The 13700-nt window shown below is 35.5% G+C and overlaps 2 protein-coding genes and 1 long non-coding RNA gene across 3 annotated transcripts in view; 1 reads left to right on the plus strand and 2 right to left on the minus strand.

Annotated features, from left to right (window-relative positions):
* Positions 1 to 215, minus strand: part of LOC309484857 — a 50335-nt gene extending 50120 nt beyond the window's left edge. Inside the window, exon 1 of the long non-coding RNA XR_014200993.1 lies at positions 57 to 215. This is a non-coding gene — a long non-coding RNA (uncharacterized lncRNA). The remainder of the gene's footprint in view (positions 1 to 56) is intronic.
* Positions 216 to 2015: 1800 nt separating this feature from the next.
* msl1b (MSL complex subunit 1b) lies at positions 2016 to 9053 on the plus strand. The gene is made up of 9 exons (XM_082151251.1): positions 2016 to 2230; positions 2848 to 3541; positions 4026 to 4207; positions 4941 to 5245; positions 5324 to 5388; positions 5487 to 5554; positions 6326 to 6453; positions 6568 to 6640; positions 7840 to 9053. The coding sequence occupies exons 2-9, from the start codon at positions 2927 to 2929 to the stop codon at positions 7928 to 7930; spliced, it is 1527 nt and encodes a 508-aa protein (XP_082007377.1). The 5' UTR covers positions 2016 to 2230; positions 2848 to 2926; the 3' UTR covers positions 7931 to 9053.
* A 387-nt stretch (positions 9054 to 9440) lies between these two features.
* On the minus strand, positions 9441 to 12726 carry chmp2a (charged multivesicular body protein 2A). The gene is made up of 6 exons (XM_082151275.1): positions 12562 to 12726; positions 11296 to 11463; positions 11028 to 11207; positions 10798 to 10928; positions 10420 to 10481; positions 9441 to 10335 (listed from the first exon to the last, which is right to left on the minus strand). Exons 2-6 carry the CDS (start codon positions 11461 to 11463, stop codon positions 10214 to 10216), a joined length of 663 nt encoding a protein of 220 aa, XP_082007401.1. The 5' UTR covers positions 12562 to 12726; the 3' UTR covers positions 9441 to 10213.
* Between the last annotated feature and the right edge of the window lie 974 nt (positions 12727 to 13700).

A 13700-nucleotide genomic window follows, 5' to 3' on the forward strand; every position in this document is an offset into this window, starting at 1 on the left:
TATGATGACAGAATTTTCATTTTAAAGTGGAGTATCCCTTTAAGATTGGCCAACACCTTAAAGGTATAGCGGAGGATGTTTTACTTCCTGGTGGGTAGTCTAAACTATTGGTCCTCCTAATTGTCAATCATTCTGGTGAATCAATCAAACTTTTCAAAAAGTGGAGAGGGCGGGTCTTATCTAAAATTTGGAAAGATCCTCCGCTATACCTTTAAACAAGTCGAGTTTGATAAGTCAAGATAAGTTGGGCTCTGCTCCATTAATTACGTACCGTTTCTCTCTCTAACTCTGAATTTGTCTTTCTCCCTGTTATATGAAGAAAAACGTCAACGTTGCAGTATGAACATAAACAGCCTGCGAACACACACATAAACACGCATTCATACATTGATGTGATCCATTTAAGTATTTTAGAGATCAATAGCTTGCAAAAGTCAAGTGAGATAGCACGCTTTAGTTCCCTCAATTTCTCAGAGAGAGATGGAGAGATGGGGAGAGAGAGAGAGACTCAAGCCCTATGATCATGTAATATTGGCTATTCCAGCTGAAGGAAGTGAACGTCAGTCACTCTAACTAAACATATTTGTGTTCAATCATTTAAGACACATGCCTTGGCCTTACTGGTAATTGTAAAACAACATAATTGCATTTGGGTTCCATTATGCACAATTTTTTGAAACCTCTCTTTTCTACAATTATTAGCCTACGTACATACAGCCACGAGAGAAAGCCAGCGTTAGAAAATTATAATCAATTGTACTACATCTCCCCCTGCTGGTCATATCAGTTACACACACGTAAATGCATGTAATATTATGCCGCTGAAATCAACAGGTGAACTGAGCCATTAAAACAGTATACATATTGGGTGATACATTTTCCATACGTGTGAATTGCAAATTTCTACATTTATCCATCACACCTTATGACTAACGTAGAAAAGACAAATATGAGAATTTGAAGTGTGAAATGCATTTTCTTTTCTCATTTTTCATTCTACCTAGACTCTCCCAATCAGCTACTTTTTAGTTGTTTGTTTTATTGGGAAACACACAAAATCCAAGGAAAATAAACACCTTATAAGAGCTGCACAGTTATTTAGTAAGTCTAATAGTTTTACCAGATGTCGATTGTATTTTTATTATTATTATTATTGCAACAAAACAGTTATACAAGCACATAGACAATAGGCCTAAGGAAAACATTATAAGAGGGTTAAAATACATGAAATTCTGAAATGAACTACAACGAATTATCTTATATTAGGCCTACACCACATAATAATAATTTAGATTAATTTTTTAAGATCAATAAATTAATCTTATGTGGTGTAATATAGCCTATAGTAATAAAATAATTATTACTTTTTTTTGGGCTAATAACAAAGTTTGAGGATACTTTTAATTTAACAAAAATCGAAAAGTCAATCCAAAACACTGCAATAAACACAGTAATGACAAAAAGAACATTTGGGCTAATCACTCATACAAGTCACTAGAGTGGACATGCAGCTATTAAAGCTATTATCCATTTTCTTGCGAATGAATGGGTTCTGATGGCATCGATGCACATAAACCACTAGTGTAAGCCAAGCTTAGGCTATATATTTTTTGTAGGCTTTCCACGTGACTTTCCACGAGATTTGTATAGCATTTTATGCATTGCTTTATTAAATACACAGTCTTACTGTGCTATTACTGTATTATGTTTAATAAAGTATCTATTCAGTTAAAAACATAAACGCATCCACTTAATGGACATCTGAAAATCCCTTTGTAAATTGTGTTTTTCGTGCCCTAAGATCCTGACTGTGGTTATCATAATTCATGCATGAAAGGGTTAATACTGGTGGGTACTGGGTAGGCTAAATACATTTAAAAATGAAACGAAACGAGTGCGAAAACGTCGGAGGAAATGACGTTGGAAAGGTCCTCTCCCCAAGTGTGCACGGTATGATTCTTAATTTCCCTCCGACAGACAACTGGCGTTCCCTGGCCTACCACAACTATCTTTACCAGTTTCCATAGGTTAAAGTAATGGCGCTAAATAGTAGTGCAGATAAAAAAAATTACATACATACTGATCCATACTTAATATAGCTCGATAGACCCCATCACTCCAAATGTAAACATGTCCTGACAGTACGCATGCGCACCGAGTCAAACGCACTCGTAATGTTGGGACATTGTGCAGATTCAAGCCTGAAAATGGGGGACACACCGCAATAAAAGTAAAGTAGAAAGCTTATTTAAGACGCGTTTCTTTTGATCGTTGAGGATTTACCCAGGGCGAACCCGTAACTATGTAAGAAATGCGGTATAGAGTGGATTTCAGACTGAGCTGTGCAGCGAAAACGACATAACCTCGTTTGCTAACAGCGGCTAGCTAGCAGTGAGGATCAAAATGGAGGCGCGCTTTTTTATTATTAGCTCAAGTTAAAATGGTTCATATCTCTTGAACAATATGCATCATAGCGTTTAGTAAGAAGATTCACGTGTATCTTTAGTATGGTATAATACATGTGTGCCTGTCTTTACCCAAGTCCAACCGGTATTGAGCTTCAGTGATCTGTTGTTTATGACCAAGCAACTGATTTTTAGCCTTTAGACAACTTATACCATAAAATATATAATGTTGACGGTTTTTGGAGTTTTATTTAGTCTTTGCTCACCCACTGGTTTTATTGTAACTTTATAAAGAAGCATATGTGGCATATATAGACAGGAATGAAATGCTTCTTCACATTTCCACTGCATTCACTGGCATCTTTACATAATAATGTGCTATTTACATATTCGTCACTTTGCTTTAAAATTGATTTTAATTGAATATTTTATGTTTTTTCAGGTACAGGTCTGCAGACACAGAATTGTTGATATCAACTCTATAGTAGCCATGGTTCAAAGGGAAGAGGTTTCTCTTCGCCATGAATATGCGACCTGAATGCTTTTCTAAAGTTGGATTGTACTCAAACAACTGTGACTTCAGCCCATCTCAAACAAGACACCCAGTTAGTGTCCGTAAAGAGCTCAGTGATCCTCTTGGTGACACTCCAGACAGCACCAGACAACATCTGTTCTTGGACAAGACTTTGGGTGGGAAAACTGAACGGACTTCATTGCCTTTAAAGCTTGGCAGAGAGTTGGCTGTGGCTTCAGAGGCTGGCTCTGTGGGCACAGAAACACTGTCATCTCAAGCTAAACAAATGGGGGGTGAAGGCACCCCTGTAAAAAGTAAAACTCCTCTTGGACAGACCAACACCATTGATAACAAGCCAGAGTTTGTATCCATGAATTCACATAGTAATTCTAGAGACCCTGTGGGTGAGAAAAACGCCAAAGGGTTAGAGACCATGGGGGCGTCACATGAACACTCGGAGGGTAAAAAGACAAATTTGAGGAAGATCACGGGTCATCCTCACGCGCAAGCCACCTGCCTTAAACAACTGCTTCTGCTTCAGCTGGACTTAATAGAGCAACAACAGCAACAGTTGCAGTCTAAGGACAAGGAAATAGATGAACTCAAATCAGACAGAGACACGGTATGCACACTGTCATTAGGGTCTGCAATATTTTATTATTCAGCAAGGATGCATTTAATTGATCAAAATACATTTATAATGTTACAACAGATTTCTATTTCAAATAAATTCTGTTCTTTTGAGCTGTCTATTCTATTCATAAAAGAATCCTGGATAAACCTGTTTCCACCGTTCCGTTTAATAATAATGTTACTTGAGCACCTAATCATGTGGTAATGTGATACCGAAGACTGGAGTAAAATTTCAGCTTTGCCATCACAGGGATTATTAAATAGAAAACCGTTGTTTTAAATTGTAATGATATTTCACAGTATTACTGTTTTTACTGTATTTTTTATCAAATAAATGCAACCTTGGTGTGCATAAGAATTTTTTTATTTTTTTTATAATCTTACAGACCTCTTAAATAGAAGTGTGAGATTCATGGTTTGTGGGATATTGGTTTTTATTTGTTTCCTAATGTATTTGTCCTGCCTTGAAATAGTTGCTTGCCCGTATTGAGCGGATGGAGCGGCGTTTGCAGTTGTTAAGTAAGGAACCACGTGACAAGAAGCTCTTCCAGCCATTAGAGCGATGGGTTCCTGACACGGATGACTTTTGGGAATCAGATATGGGGGAAAACTCTCAAACTCAGACATCTAAGTCAGGTGGCAAAGTGCAAAAGAGGTAAGAATGGGAAATTCCCGTTAGTAGAGCTGCACGATTTTGGATAAATTGAGAATCACGATTTTTTTCCATAAAGTTCACAATGCTGAACAGCCTTGAGAGAAATAAACAAAATAACCTGTAATTTACTATAGGTTCTGATAAAATGTTAATTGCTGGAGTCTGTTTAAAATGTTTAATTAATTTGAATGAATTCTTTTTTTTAAATCAGAATGAATGAATCAATGACTCACTCAAAAATACTTAACTTGTTTCATTACTGGATGAATCAGTGTATTCGAACACATTTTTTCAGTGTATGATTCAATGACATACATTTTTAAGTCACTTGTCGTCACCTACTGCCATAACGATGTAACTAATACAATCTTTATTTGAAGCGTCAAGCTACTTTCAAAAGGATATTCTCTATTTTGATCGTTTCCGTAGACATCAGTATTTATGTAATAAATGTATAACTATATTATAAAGTTATAAACTTTTATCCTAGTACTTCTGTGATAATATGAATATTTGTAACAGAAATAACGATACTGTGTTGTTGAAAAGACTGTTTGTGAAGCTGTTTCATTGTCATTTAGGAGTGAGATCGAATGGGTGTTCGAATCGAAATTGCGATCTTTTAACGATTAATCGTGCAGCTCTACCTGTTAGTCACTGTGTCTATTTTACACTTGTTCTTTCTTCTTGTTGCTTCTGCTTGGCTACTATAACCTGTAAATACTCGGTCTAGGAAGATGAACATGTTGGAAACAAAGATGCAGAGGTCAAGGGGCAAGGCCTCAAGAATGACCCCCCAAAAATCAGATACAGGAGGGACGTCGCCGTGTCAGCATGACCTGCGAAGCAAAGAGACCCCGGAGAAGACGAACGTGAAATCATCCGGACAAGTGGACCTGAATCCAGAGGGAGACGACAGCAGAGAAACCGAAGAGCTTCCGTACATGACAACGACGGAGATGTACCTATGCTGTTGGCAGCAACCTCCAGCCTCTCCGTTACAGGAAGAGTGTCCAAAGATAGAAGAGGATGTTGCAAGTAAGTGCCTGGTTCAAATGCAAAATGGCCGTTATAAACATTGATTTTCAAATTCTAATACAAAAAATATTTCCTTAGTCCCATCATGGAGGGAAAACATCATGGAACCCATCCAGGAGGAAGATGCTGTTGACATCCCCGAAGTAAGAGTCATCATTTGCATCATATATATATTATACACAAGTCACAAGAATCTTAAGTATGAGGTCCATTGTCATGTATCCATCATTTGTTTCTGTAGAGTCTTGATGACAGTGTTTTTCTGAAACGGCACGCAAAGTTAGAACTGGATGAGAAGAGACGAAAACGGTGAGATTTATTTCTAGAAGAGTGTTTTCCTAATCTTTTGTTTGTGGCATCAACACATTTTTAACATTTTATTTTGTTTTTTTCATGTGCATGATCAAATTGTACACTACCATTCAAAAGTTAAGGGTCTCTAAGATTTTATAGTGCCTTTGAAAGAAATATCTTATGCTGACCGTGGCTTGGTTTATTTGATCTAAAATACAGTAAAAACAGTTGTATTGAGAACAGGTGTGCTGTTTTTCAACAGTGAAAGTTCAAAAGAACAGCATTTATTTGAAATCGAAGTATTTTGTAACAATGTAAAAGTCTTTACTGTACTTTTGATCAATTTGATGCATCCTTGCTGAAAGAAATGACTGACCCCAAACTTTTGAATGGTAGTGTATGTCTACAACACTGTGCATAAACTAAACAAGCACATATTGTTCAATTAAAAAGAATTGAAAAAATGATGAGTTATGTTGTGTTATTTAAACCTCTTGCTCAAATTTCATATTGGACAAGAGCCTAGTTCATTCTAGCTTAAACCTATCCACACATGCTGGAATAATACCTGCCTACATGTGCATATGTAATATAAAGAAATCAATCTTTATGGTTACACGAGTTCCCTTAACTAATTAATTTTGTGGTAGGTTTTCTTCACAACAAAATATAATAATATACTTTAAATGAATAACTGTCAAAAAGGTTTATGTATGGTTACAGACTGCTTAAAACAACACTTAACCCTTTTAATGCTCTTAATATTCTTACTGTATTTTCCTTTAGATGGGACATTCAGAGAATACGTGAACAGCGTATGCTTCAAAGACTACAGCAGCGCATGGAGAAGAAAAAAACTAATGTTCAGGAGAGCGAGCCAGAAGTTTCCTCATTTCATCCTGATTTGGAGAATGGTATGAGCCTAAGAAAGATTAATTTGATAAAACATTAATTTTGTATGGTATTTATGAACAAACCAGCTGTTATCATATTATATACTATAATTTCACCAATTTTCCCTTGTACAGTGGAGGCCATCTTGGTCACACCCTTTCTACCAGTAGTGGCGTTTGGTCGCCCTTTGCCCAATATACCTGCACAGTAAGAGCCTTTTTTCTGTTGGAAATATCTTCTGTGTAACATGTAACTGCTTTTAACTAGGGCTGGTCCGAATACCTTTTTTGGAGCTTCGAAGCTTCGGTTGTAATGAACATCGAATATTCGAAGCTTCGGAGAGAGGGGGCTGAACATAGGCTATTCTTCTCTCTAATAAAGGCAGTATTATCTATGTGTCTGTCTGTCCGTTTGTATTTTAATTATTTCAAGAACCGTTCATCCAATCGACTTCATAAGGGAGTGCAGTGTCGCATTTGGTGCAATATAGATAGACACGCGAGACACGACACGTTCAGAATGAATACACTTTTAATAAACTACAGAACAACGCGAGCGGGAAGCGGCACACCTCACACGGGCAGGGCTTGTGTGCTCCGAGAACGGACACTGCACTATTGATTTTAAACACATCTTCCCCATGAACAACACAAAGTAAATACACTCGCACGTAACACACACACAGGTCTGTTAACTTAAGCAATACTTTTAATAAGGTAGTCTAATATTTTTCTGACTAACAAATTACTGACACAGTAAAAGGGTAGATTTAAATAAAGAAAAACGATATTTAAATAAAGAAAAATTAAATTTAAATAAAGAAAAACGAAATTTAAAAAAAGAAAAGAGAAATTTAAATAAAGAAAAACGAAGTTAAGTTAAATTAAAAACGATATTAATTTAGATTGATGATAACGGGTAAAAAGCTTAATACATTTTGTTTCTATTATTCTATCTTCCACAATTTAACCCAAAATTCAAGCTCAGGCATGCACTTCTGTCCATACAAACTCCGCTGTTCTGCCAGAGAATACTCCCGTTGCAGGACCACTTTAGTAGGCCAAGAAGAAGCAAATATATTTATTAAGTATAACGAGGTTGGGTTCCTTCCACTGTCCATCCTATTAAAAATGGCTAGGCTATATAAGATAATTGAAAAAAAGAGTGTTGTATTTCCTCAGATTTGATAGTGATGAACATATTCAAGAGCGAATGAGAACCATTTCGAGGGGGATGCCAGGTGTGAAAAACAACAACAACAAAACGAATATTCAAATGTCAAATTTTCAAATCGAATACCAACCCAGCAAACGAATATTCGGGTCCAGCCCTACTTTTAACTACTGATTAAGTGTCATAATCATGAGGCATAGTGAACACGTCGAGCCACTTTTGTTGTCTGCTAGGAACTTTGAGTTGCCCTGGCTTGATGAAAGAAGTCGATGTCGCATTGAAAATCAGAAGAAGCAAACTCCCCACAGGACCTGTCGGAAATAAGCCGCACCGATTCTGGGCACGTGTTCGAGTTGAGTGCCACACAGAGGAGTGCTACTTCATGTCCAGTGGCAAAACGGGGGTTAAAGGAGGCAAAGCACTGTTTGGGCGAGAAGGAAATGGCAGCATTACAGCTGAGTTTTCATTTTATTGTGCCGTGATAATAAAGCAACAACTGCCCGGTTAACTGCTATTTTAGTTCCCTCACAATCAGTGTGTGGCCTTGATTTAATTCTTTACTTGTAGTCCTGTTCTGTGTACTTTCACTGAGGCTAGTAATATTGATTATTGCAGGCTCCACTGCAAATATTGTTTTAATGTGCACTAAACTGTGGTTATGGAGTATTGCTGCACATTTGCATGTAGTTGTGTTCCGAATGACTTTAGTCAAGAGCTTGTTTTGTTTTTGAAAATGTAATTGTGCATGAATGTCTTGATAAATCCTCTGCCTCAAAATGTACATATTTTTCTAAGCATAGCATAGTTGTTTAGAGAGAAAAAATATTGGCAGGATTAGAGTGAGGATGCTAAATTGTTTAGATGAATGACCCTTTGTAAAAGAGTAGCGAGAATTTGTTTGTACGGCATTTTAGGGTTCTCTGAAGCTGTTCAGCATCCCATGCAGGTTTAAGGACAATGCCCTTAACGTTATTTTTGGATCGATTAGTTGGTCTTTTGATGGTTGTTTTTTGATCAACATTCTTATTGAAAATACATTTATTTTACACCACCATTTTCATTAAACCTCATCCATGTCCAAAAGTGTTGCTTGTCTTTATGAATTGTGCATTAATTCTGTGCCTCATGGGATTTATTTCAGGGCCTTTGTTATGCATTTCCTAAAGATCTGTTCTAACTGAAAAAATTTTTTTGTGTGTGTAAATGTGTTGCTTTTGTGAACACCATACACATACATTTGTTTTTCTTTTCTTTTTTTCGTGAATGTGTACAACTGGACCGATGTAAATAGCCTTGCTGACACATTGGCTGTAAATAAGGAAAATGTTGCTGTTATTTTTTTATTTAATGTCAGAAATGTTGTATGTCCAGCATAGATATATTGATAGCATTATTTACAAAACAAGAATTTTTGTTTTTCAAAAAAATAAAAAGTACATAAAACTCACTCTTGTGATTTCATAATTGATGCACAGTTTTTAATGTATTGTGTCCATATTTGGTTTTACTGTAGTATTACAAAGATGTGATTTGCCACAAGGGCAAGATAATGAAAATAGATCACATTTATTCAAAGACTTTATGATTTAAATATTTTAACAGTTTTGTTTATGTATTATATAAACACTTTAATACAATTTAATCTTGTGTTTTATGCAAAAATCAGTTTGGGAAAAATGAATTCATCTGAATTTCATCATAAAATTAAGTCATTTGTTAATTTTTTTAAATCCACAGAACCTAGAAACATCTTTGTTAGAATTACCCATGCGTGCAACATTTTATCTGACGGGCGGCCTCTTTAATGCAAGTGTAACACCAAATGTCACAAAACTCAAGTGTGAAAAATGTTTATTGACCAAAAAAACAAAACAAAAAGCAAAATAAGATTTTCTTTTCAAAATATACCACCTCTTTTGATTCACCATGAGATAAATACATTTCTAATATTTCTTTAGATTATTCTGTGACAAAACAAGCTTTGGAAAACTGCCTCCAAGATGTTTTTTAAATTGAATGAAAAGTTATTGTGAGACGTTGCCTTGCACAAACTTTAGAGTTCATGAAGGTTTATAGTTCACTGAACAGGCCTCGGAATAGAGATCAATCACTTTGAGAAACAAATATACTGTATATATACCACCACATTTATTATATGAAAGTATTTACCACTAAAAGATCACAATAAAAATATTAGAAGATAATGATAGTATAATAGCACAGGTATTTCAAAGAGAATTCTCTGATATACCCTTGGAGTGACTCCAAATTTTATAGCAGTGAAATAGTGTTAAGGCTTCCTCAAAAGATCAAGTTGGAATCACAGGGTAAGCAGATTCTTTGTTGATTTAATCACTTGTAAATGGATTTGTCTAAACATAAGGAGCAGTCTGATGCATTGCATCTTCATTTGGGTTACGTGTTTGGTAACATTTATATAGCATATGTCATAAAAAGAGGACAGAAAAACAAAAGGGACGCATTAAAGCGTCAAATGTCAGAATAAAAGACAGCATTCACATCCTCTCTCTTTGCATCAGTCTACATTTTAGTGATGTGAGCTTTGCGCAAACATATCTGAATCAAAACCTTCACTGAAAGTCTTTCTCAGTCTCTCCTGAGGTTGTTCAGCCTCTCCTCTAAGTCAGCATCAGCATCTGCCAGCGTAGGCTGCGGTTCAGCTTTCTTCCCAGCTGCAACCGAAAGGCTCCCTCCGGTAGAAGGCAGGCCTGTTTGAATGAAATTAAGTTAATATGAGAACGACTTTGGGTTAATATGAGAACGACAGAAACTCTGGTGTCTTTTTGGCTTACTTGAAAGTTCGTCAGACAGATTGAGACCCAGCTCATCCAGAACTTGAGAAACCACAGCATCACTGCATTTGAAGCAAAAAGAGCGCATGTCAGGAGAGCGCGAAGCCTGGTATAGAGACATCTCTGTTCTGGAGTAACACTACTGATCTTTTTTTATGTTTTTGTCTTTTTGACTTTTATGAAAAGTCTCCTTTGCTCACCAACTCTGCATTTATTTGATCAGTGTAAAATAGCTGTTTTCTATGCAAATATATATTATACATATTTATTCCTATGATAACAAATCTGAATTTTCAGCATCATTACTCAAGTCTTTTTTTTAGTGTTACATGATCCTTCAGAATTCATCCTAATATGCTGATTTAGTGGAATTCTCACCTCTCCTCTTCATCGTCTTCATCTCCCATTGCATCATCGATTGCATCATTCATCATCTCCTCCTTCATGTCCATGATTTCACTTTGGCGCTCAAACTCCATCATGATCTTCTGAATCTGTGGCAACTTCAACTGCATTGAGAGAAAAAGAATTCACATCAAATAAATTCACATCAACAAGCTGTCTGTAGACAAGACAAATAAAAACTGAGAATGCTATTGCAGATATACCTGTCTGTTCATGGTGGCCATAGCTTTGGTGACTCCTTTCATTGCCTGCGCCATGCTGTTATTTGATTTGAGGGTTTGGATTTTAAGGCTGACAGCTTGTATATTGGCTCTCATCATTATGAATTTCTTAACGTATCGTCTTGTGCGGACCAAGTCCTTAGCCATGATCTTCACAGCATCCTGTCGGTAAAAGAATATTACTTGCACTCAAGCGAGACTTCATGGACATGTCAGTAACAGAGACATATCAAATTAAAACTCTCCTAACCATCTGTCCTTGTTTGGCCATTTTCTTAATGTCAGCAATTATTTTCTTTTCCTGTTGCTCCAGCCTCTGGCGTTCTCTGTCTAGATCTCGCATGGCTCTGTTTAGCGCTCTCTGATTCTGTCTGAGCATCTCCTCCGGAGTCTTTCTTTTTCCAAACAGGAACTCCATCTAACATGACCAAATACAAAAAAAGAGAGAAAAAATACCAGATTGTTAGGCGTTTGAAGGACATTTTTAAGGATTAATTTTAGAGGGATAGTTCACCGAACACCGTTATTAATTACTTAATTACTAAACCTGCTTGATGCGTGAGATCGGACCTCTTGCGTAAGCTCAAACGTGCGGCATAACACAAGAATGAACCTCATTGGTTCTCGCACGTCAAGCAAACATGTTTGAGCTTGTTTACCACAACTAATGTGTGAATTGATGAATGTTTATAAGTTATGTAAATAAAAGCCTAAATTCAATCTGTTCATCATATAAAGCGATTGAGTTTCTTCGGAAAATTTGGACTAAACCGCTCGAGTTGTAAAAAAGTCTATGGACTTTTTGACGCGTCAAATTGGTAGTTGCGTTGCTGTCAATGGAGAACCAAAAAGCTCTCAAGATTTTATCAAAAAGATCTTCATTTGTGTTCTGAAGATAAACAAAAGTCTTACGGGTTTGGAACGACATGAGGGTGAGTTATGAAATAATTTACATTTTTGGTTGAACTATGGCTTTAAGGGTTTCCACAATCTGATAAATTACCCAAACAACAATACAGAAAGATGATTATGTCACAGATAGGAATTCATATTTCCATTTGTGATTTAATGACAGTCACTCTCGGGCACGTGATGCTATGACATCATTCTTTTCAGGAATATCATAAGGTGAACAAGTGGTTTCTACAGCTAGTCTCAAATTAAAATATTTGACATGCTATGAATCAACTGGCATCACCCCTACTGTAATTGCGGTCATATTGTTCTCTTCTCAATTTAAGACAGAGAAAAAAAATTGAACACTCCATGATATTTAGCTTAACGTTACATGATGATACTGTTAATGACAATGAACAACGCCATATAGCACTAGCAGTTATGTGACTGACTCGAAAGGACACCGATAACCCAGACTCAAACTTTAAAAACCAACATATTAAGATGATTATCCTTTTATAAAATCGCCCAGACTTTTCCTAAATAATAATGAGCTCAGTTGCTAAAATTAGCTCAACAAAAGAAAGAAAAGCTGGCCCTTCGTCTCTCTCGTTTTTACCTTGCCTTTTCTTTGTGTGGAAAACGTCCACCAGAGACAGAAGTAGTTGAACAGGCCAAATATCACTCCGTCGTCTGTTTCTTTTATTCCTTATTCAAAGCTACAGTTCGTCGATCCACCCGATTGTTTTCCCAAGTCTAGCTTCTTCCGCATATGAATGTCAATACTTCCTTTGTAAAGATCTACGTCACAGGAAATGCGTCATACAATACTTTTCAACAAACAACAGGTAGCCTACATTTGTGACTGATTAAACTTTATTTTTAGTCAGTTATTTATTTATTTTTGTTCTTTAACAAATTTATTTTGCTATATGACCGTTATATATATATATATTTTGTAATTATACATTATTAATCTTGTGGTTATACTTGTTAAGTTTCATATTCATCTGTGTATATTCAGCAATCAGAAAAACGTTTTTTTATGTGGTCATGAAGCAATTAGAAAATTATATAGTTACTATTATGGAGAGCACAAACATAAATGCTGTTAAAACTGTCTCTTTATTTAATACATTTAAGATTTTGTGAACATAACAATGCTTTAATTATTTTATTTATTATTTACTATATTTATTTTTTTAGTTTTAGGCTATTTAAATAGATTGTATTTATTTTAGATATTTTATATGTACAGCCTTGGCATATTTGTTATGCAATTTCTGTTCAAGCATTCATAATAAAAAAGGGACATTTATGACTCGTTTTTTTCTTATTATAAAATTGTATTGTTATTGTATTCATTACACAGAAATATATAATTTTATCGTATGAACTCAAAGATACATTTCTTGAAAATATTGGCAAAATCTTTAATTTGTTAGATACATTTCAAATTAATAATTCGTATTCTATACACTGTAAAAAAGTGATCAGTTGACTTAACTTAAAAAAGTGAGGAAAGTACCCATTGCCAAAAAAATATTAAGTAAATAAACTTCATGCGTAATTAAAAAAAATTAAGTTATGTGGAATTGTCAAGTTCACGTTCAAGTTCAATTACACATGAAGTGTATTTATTTAATATTTTAAGGCAATTATTATTAAAGTAAATAAGCGAAAATAAGTGTTACTTATTATTTTTAAGGCAACAAGTTTCCTCACTTTTTTCTGTAAAATCAAATAATCACTTTTTAA

The sequence above is a fragment of the Leuciscus leuciscus genome (genome assembly GCF_965113295.1).
Source record: "Leuciscus leuciscus genome assembly, chromosome: 21".
Taxonomy (NCBI): Eukaryota; Metazoa; Chordata; class Actinopteri; order Cypriniformes; family Leuciscidae; genus Leuciscus; species Leuciscus leuciscus.

Bases quoted from the DNA above. Each gene is read 5' to 3' on its own strand.
- msl1b (XM_082151251.1), top strand. From the start codon at position 2,927: ATGAATATGCGACCTGAATGCTTTTCTAAAGTTGGATTGTACTCAAAC. The intron at 5,246-5,323 runs GTAAGTGCCTGG...ATATTTCCTTAG, and splicing joins GATAGAAGAGGATGTTGCAA to TCCCATCATGGAGGGAAAAC. The intron at 5,555-6,325 runs GTGAGATTTATT...ATTTTCCTTTAG, and splicing joins GATGAGAAGAGACGAAAACG to ATGGGACATTCAGAGAATAC.
- chmp2a (XM_082151275.1), bottom strand. From the start codon at position 11,463: ATGGAGTTCCTGTTTGGAAAAAGAAAGACTCCGGAGGAGATGCTCAGA. The intron at 11,208-11,295 runs GTTAGGAGAGTT...TTTTACCGACAG, and splicing joins TGGCCAAACAAGGACAGATG to GATGCTGTGAAGATCATGGC. The intron at 10,482-10,797 runs GTGAGAATTCCA...CTTCAAATGCAG, and splicing joins GAAGACGATGAAGAGGAGAG to TGATGCTGTGGTTTCTCAAG.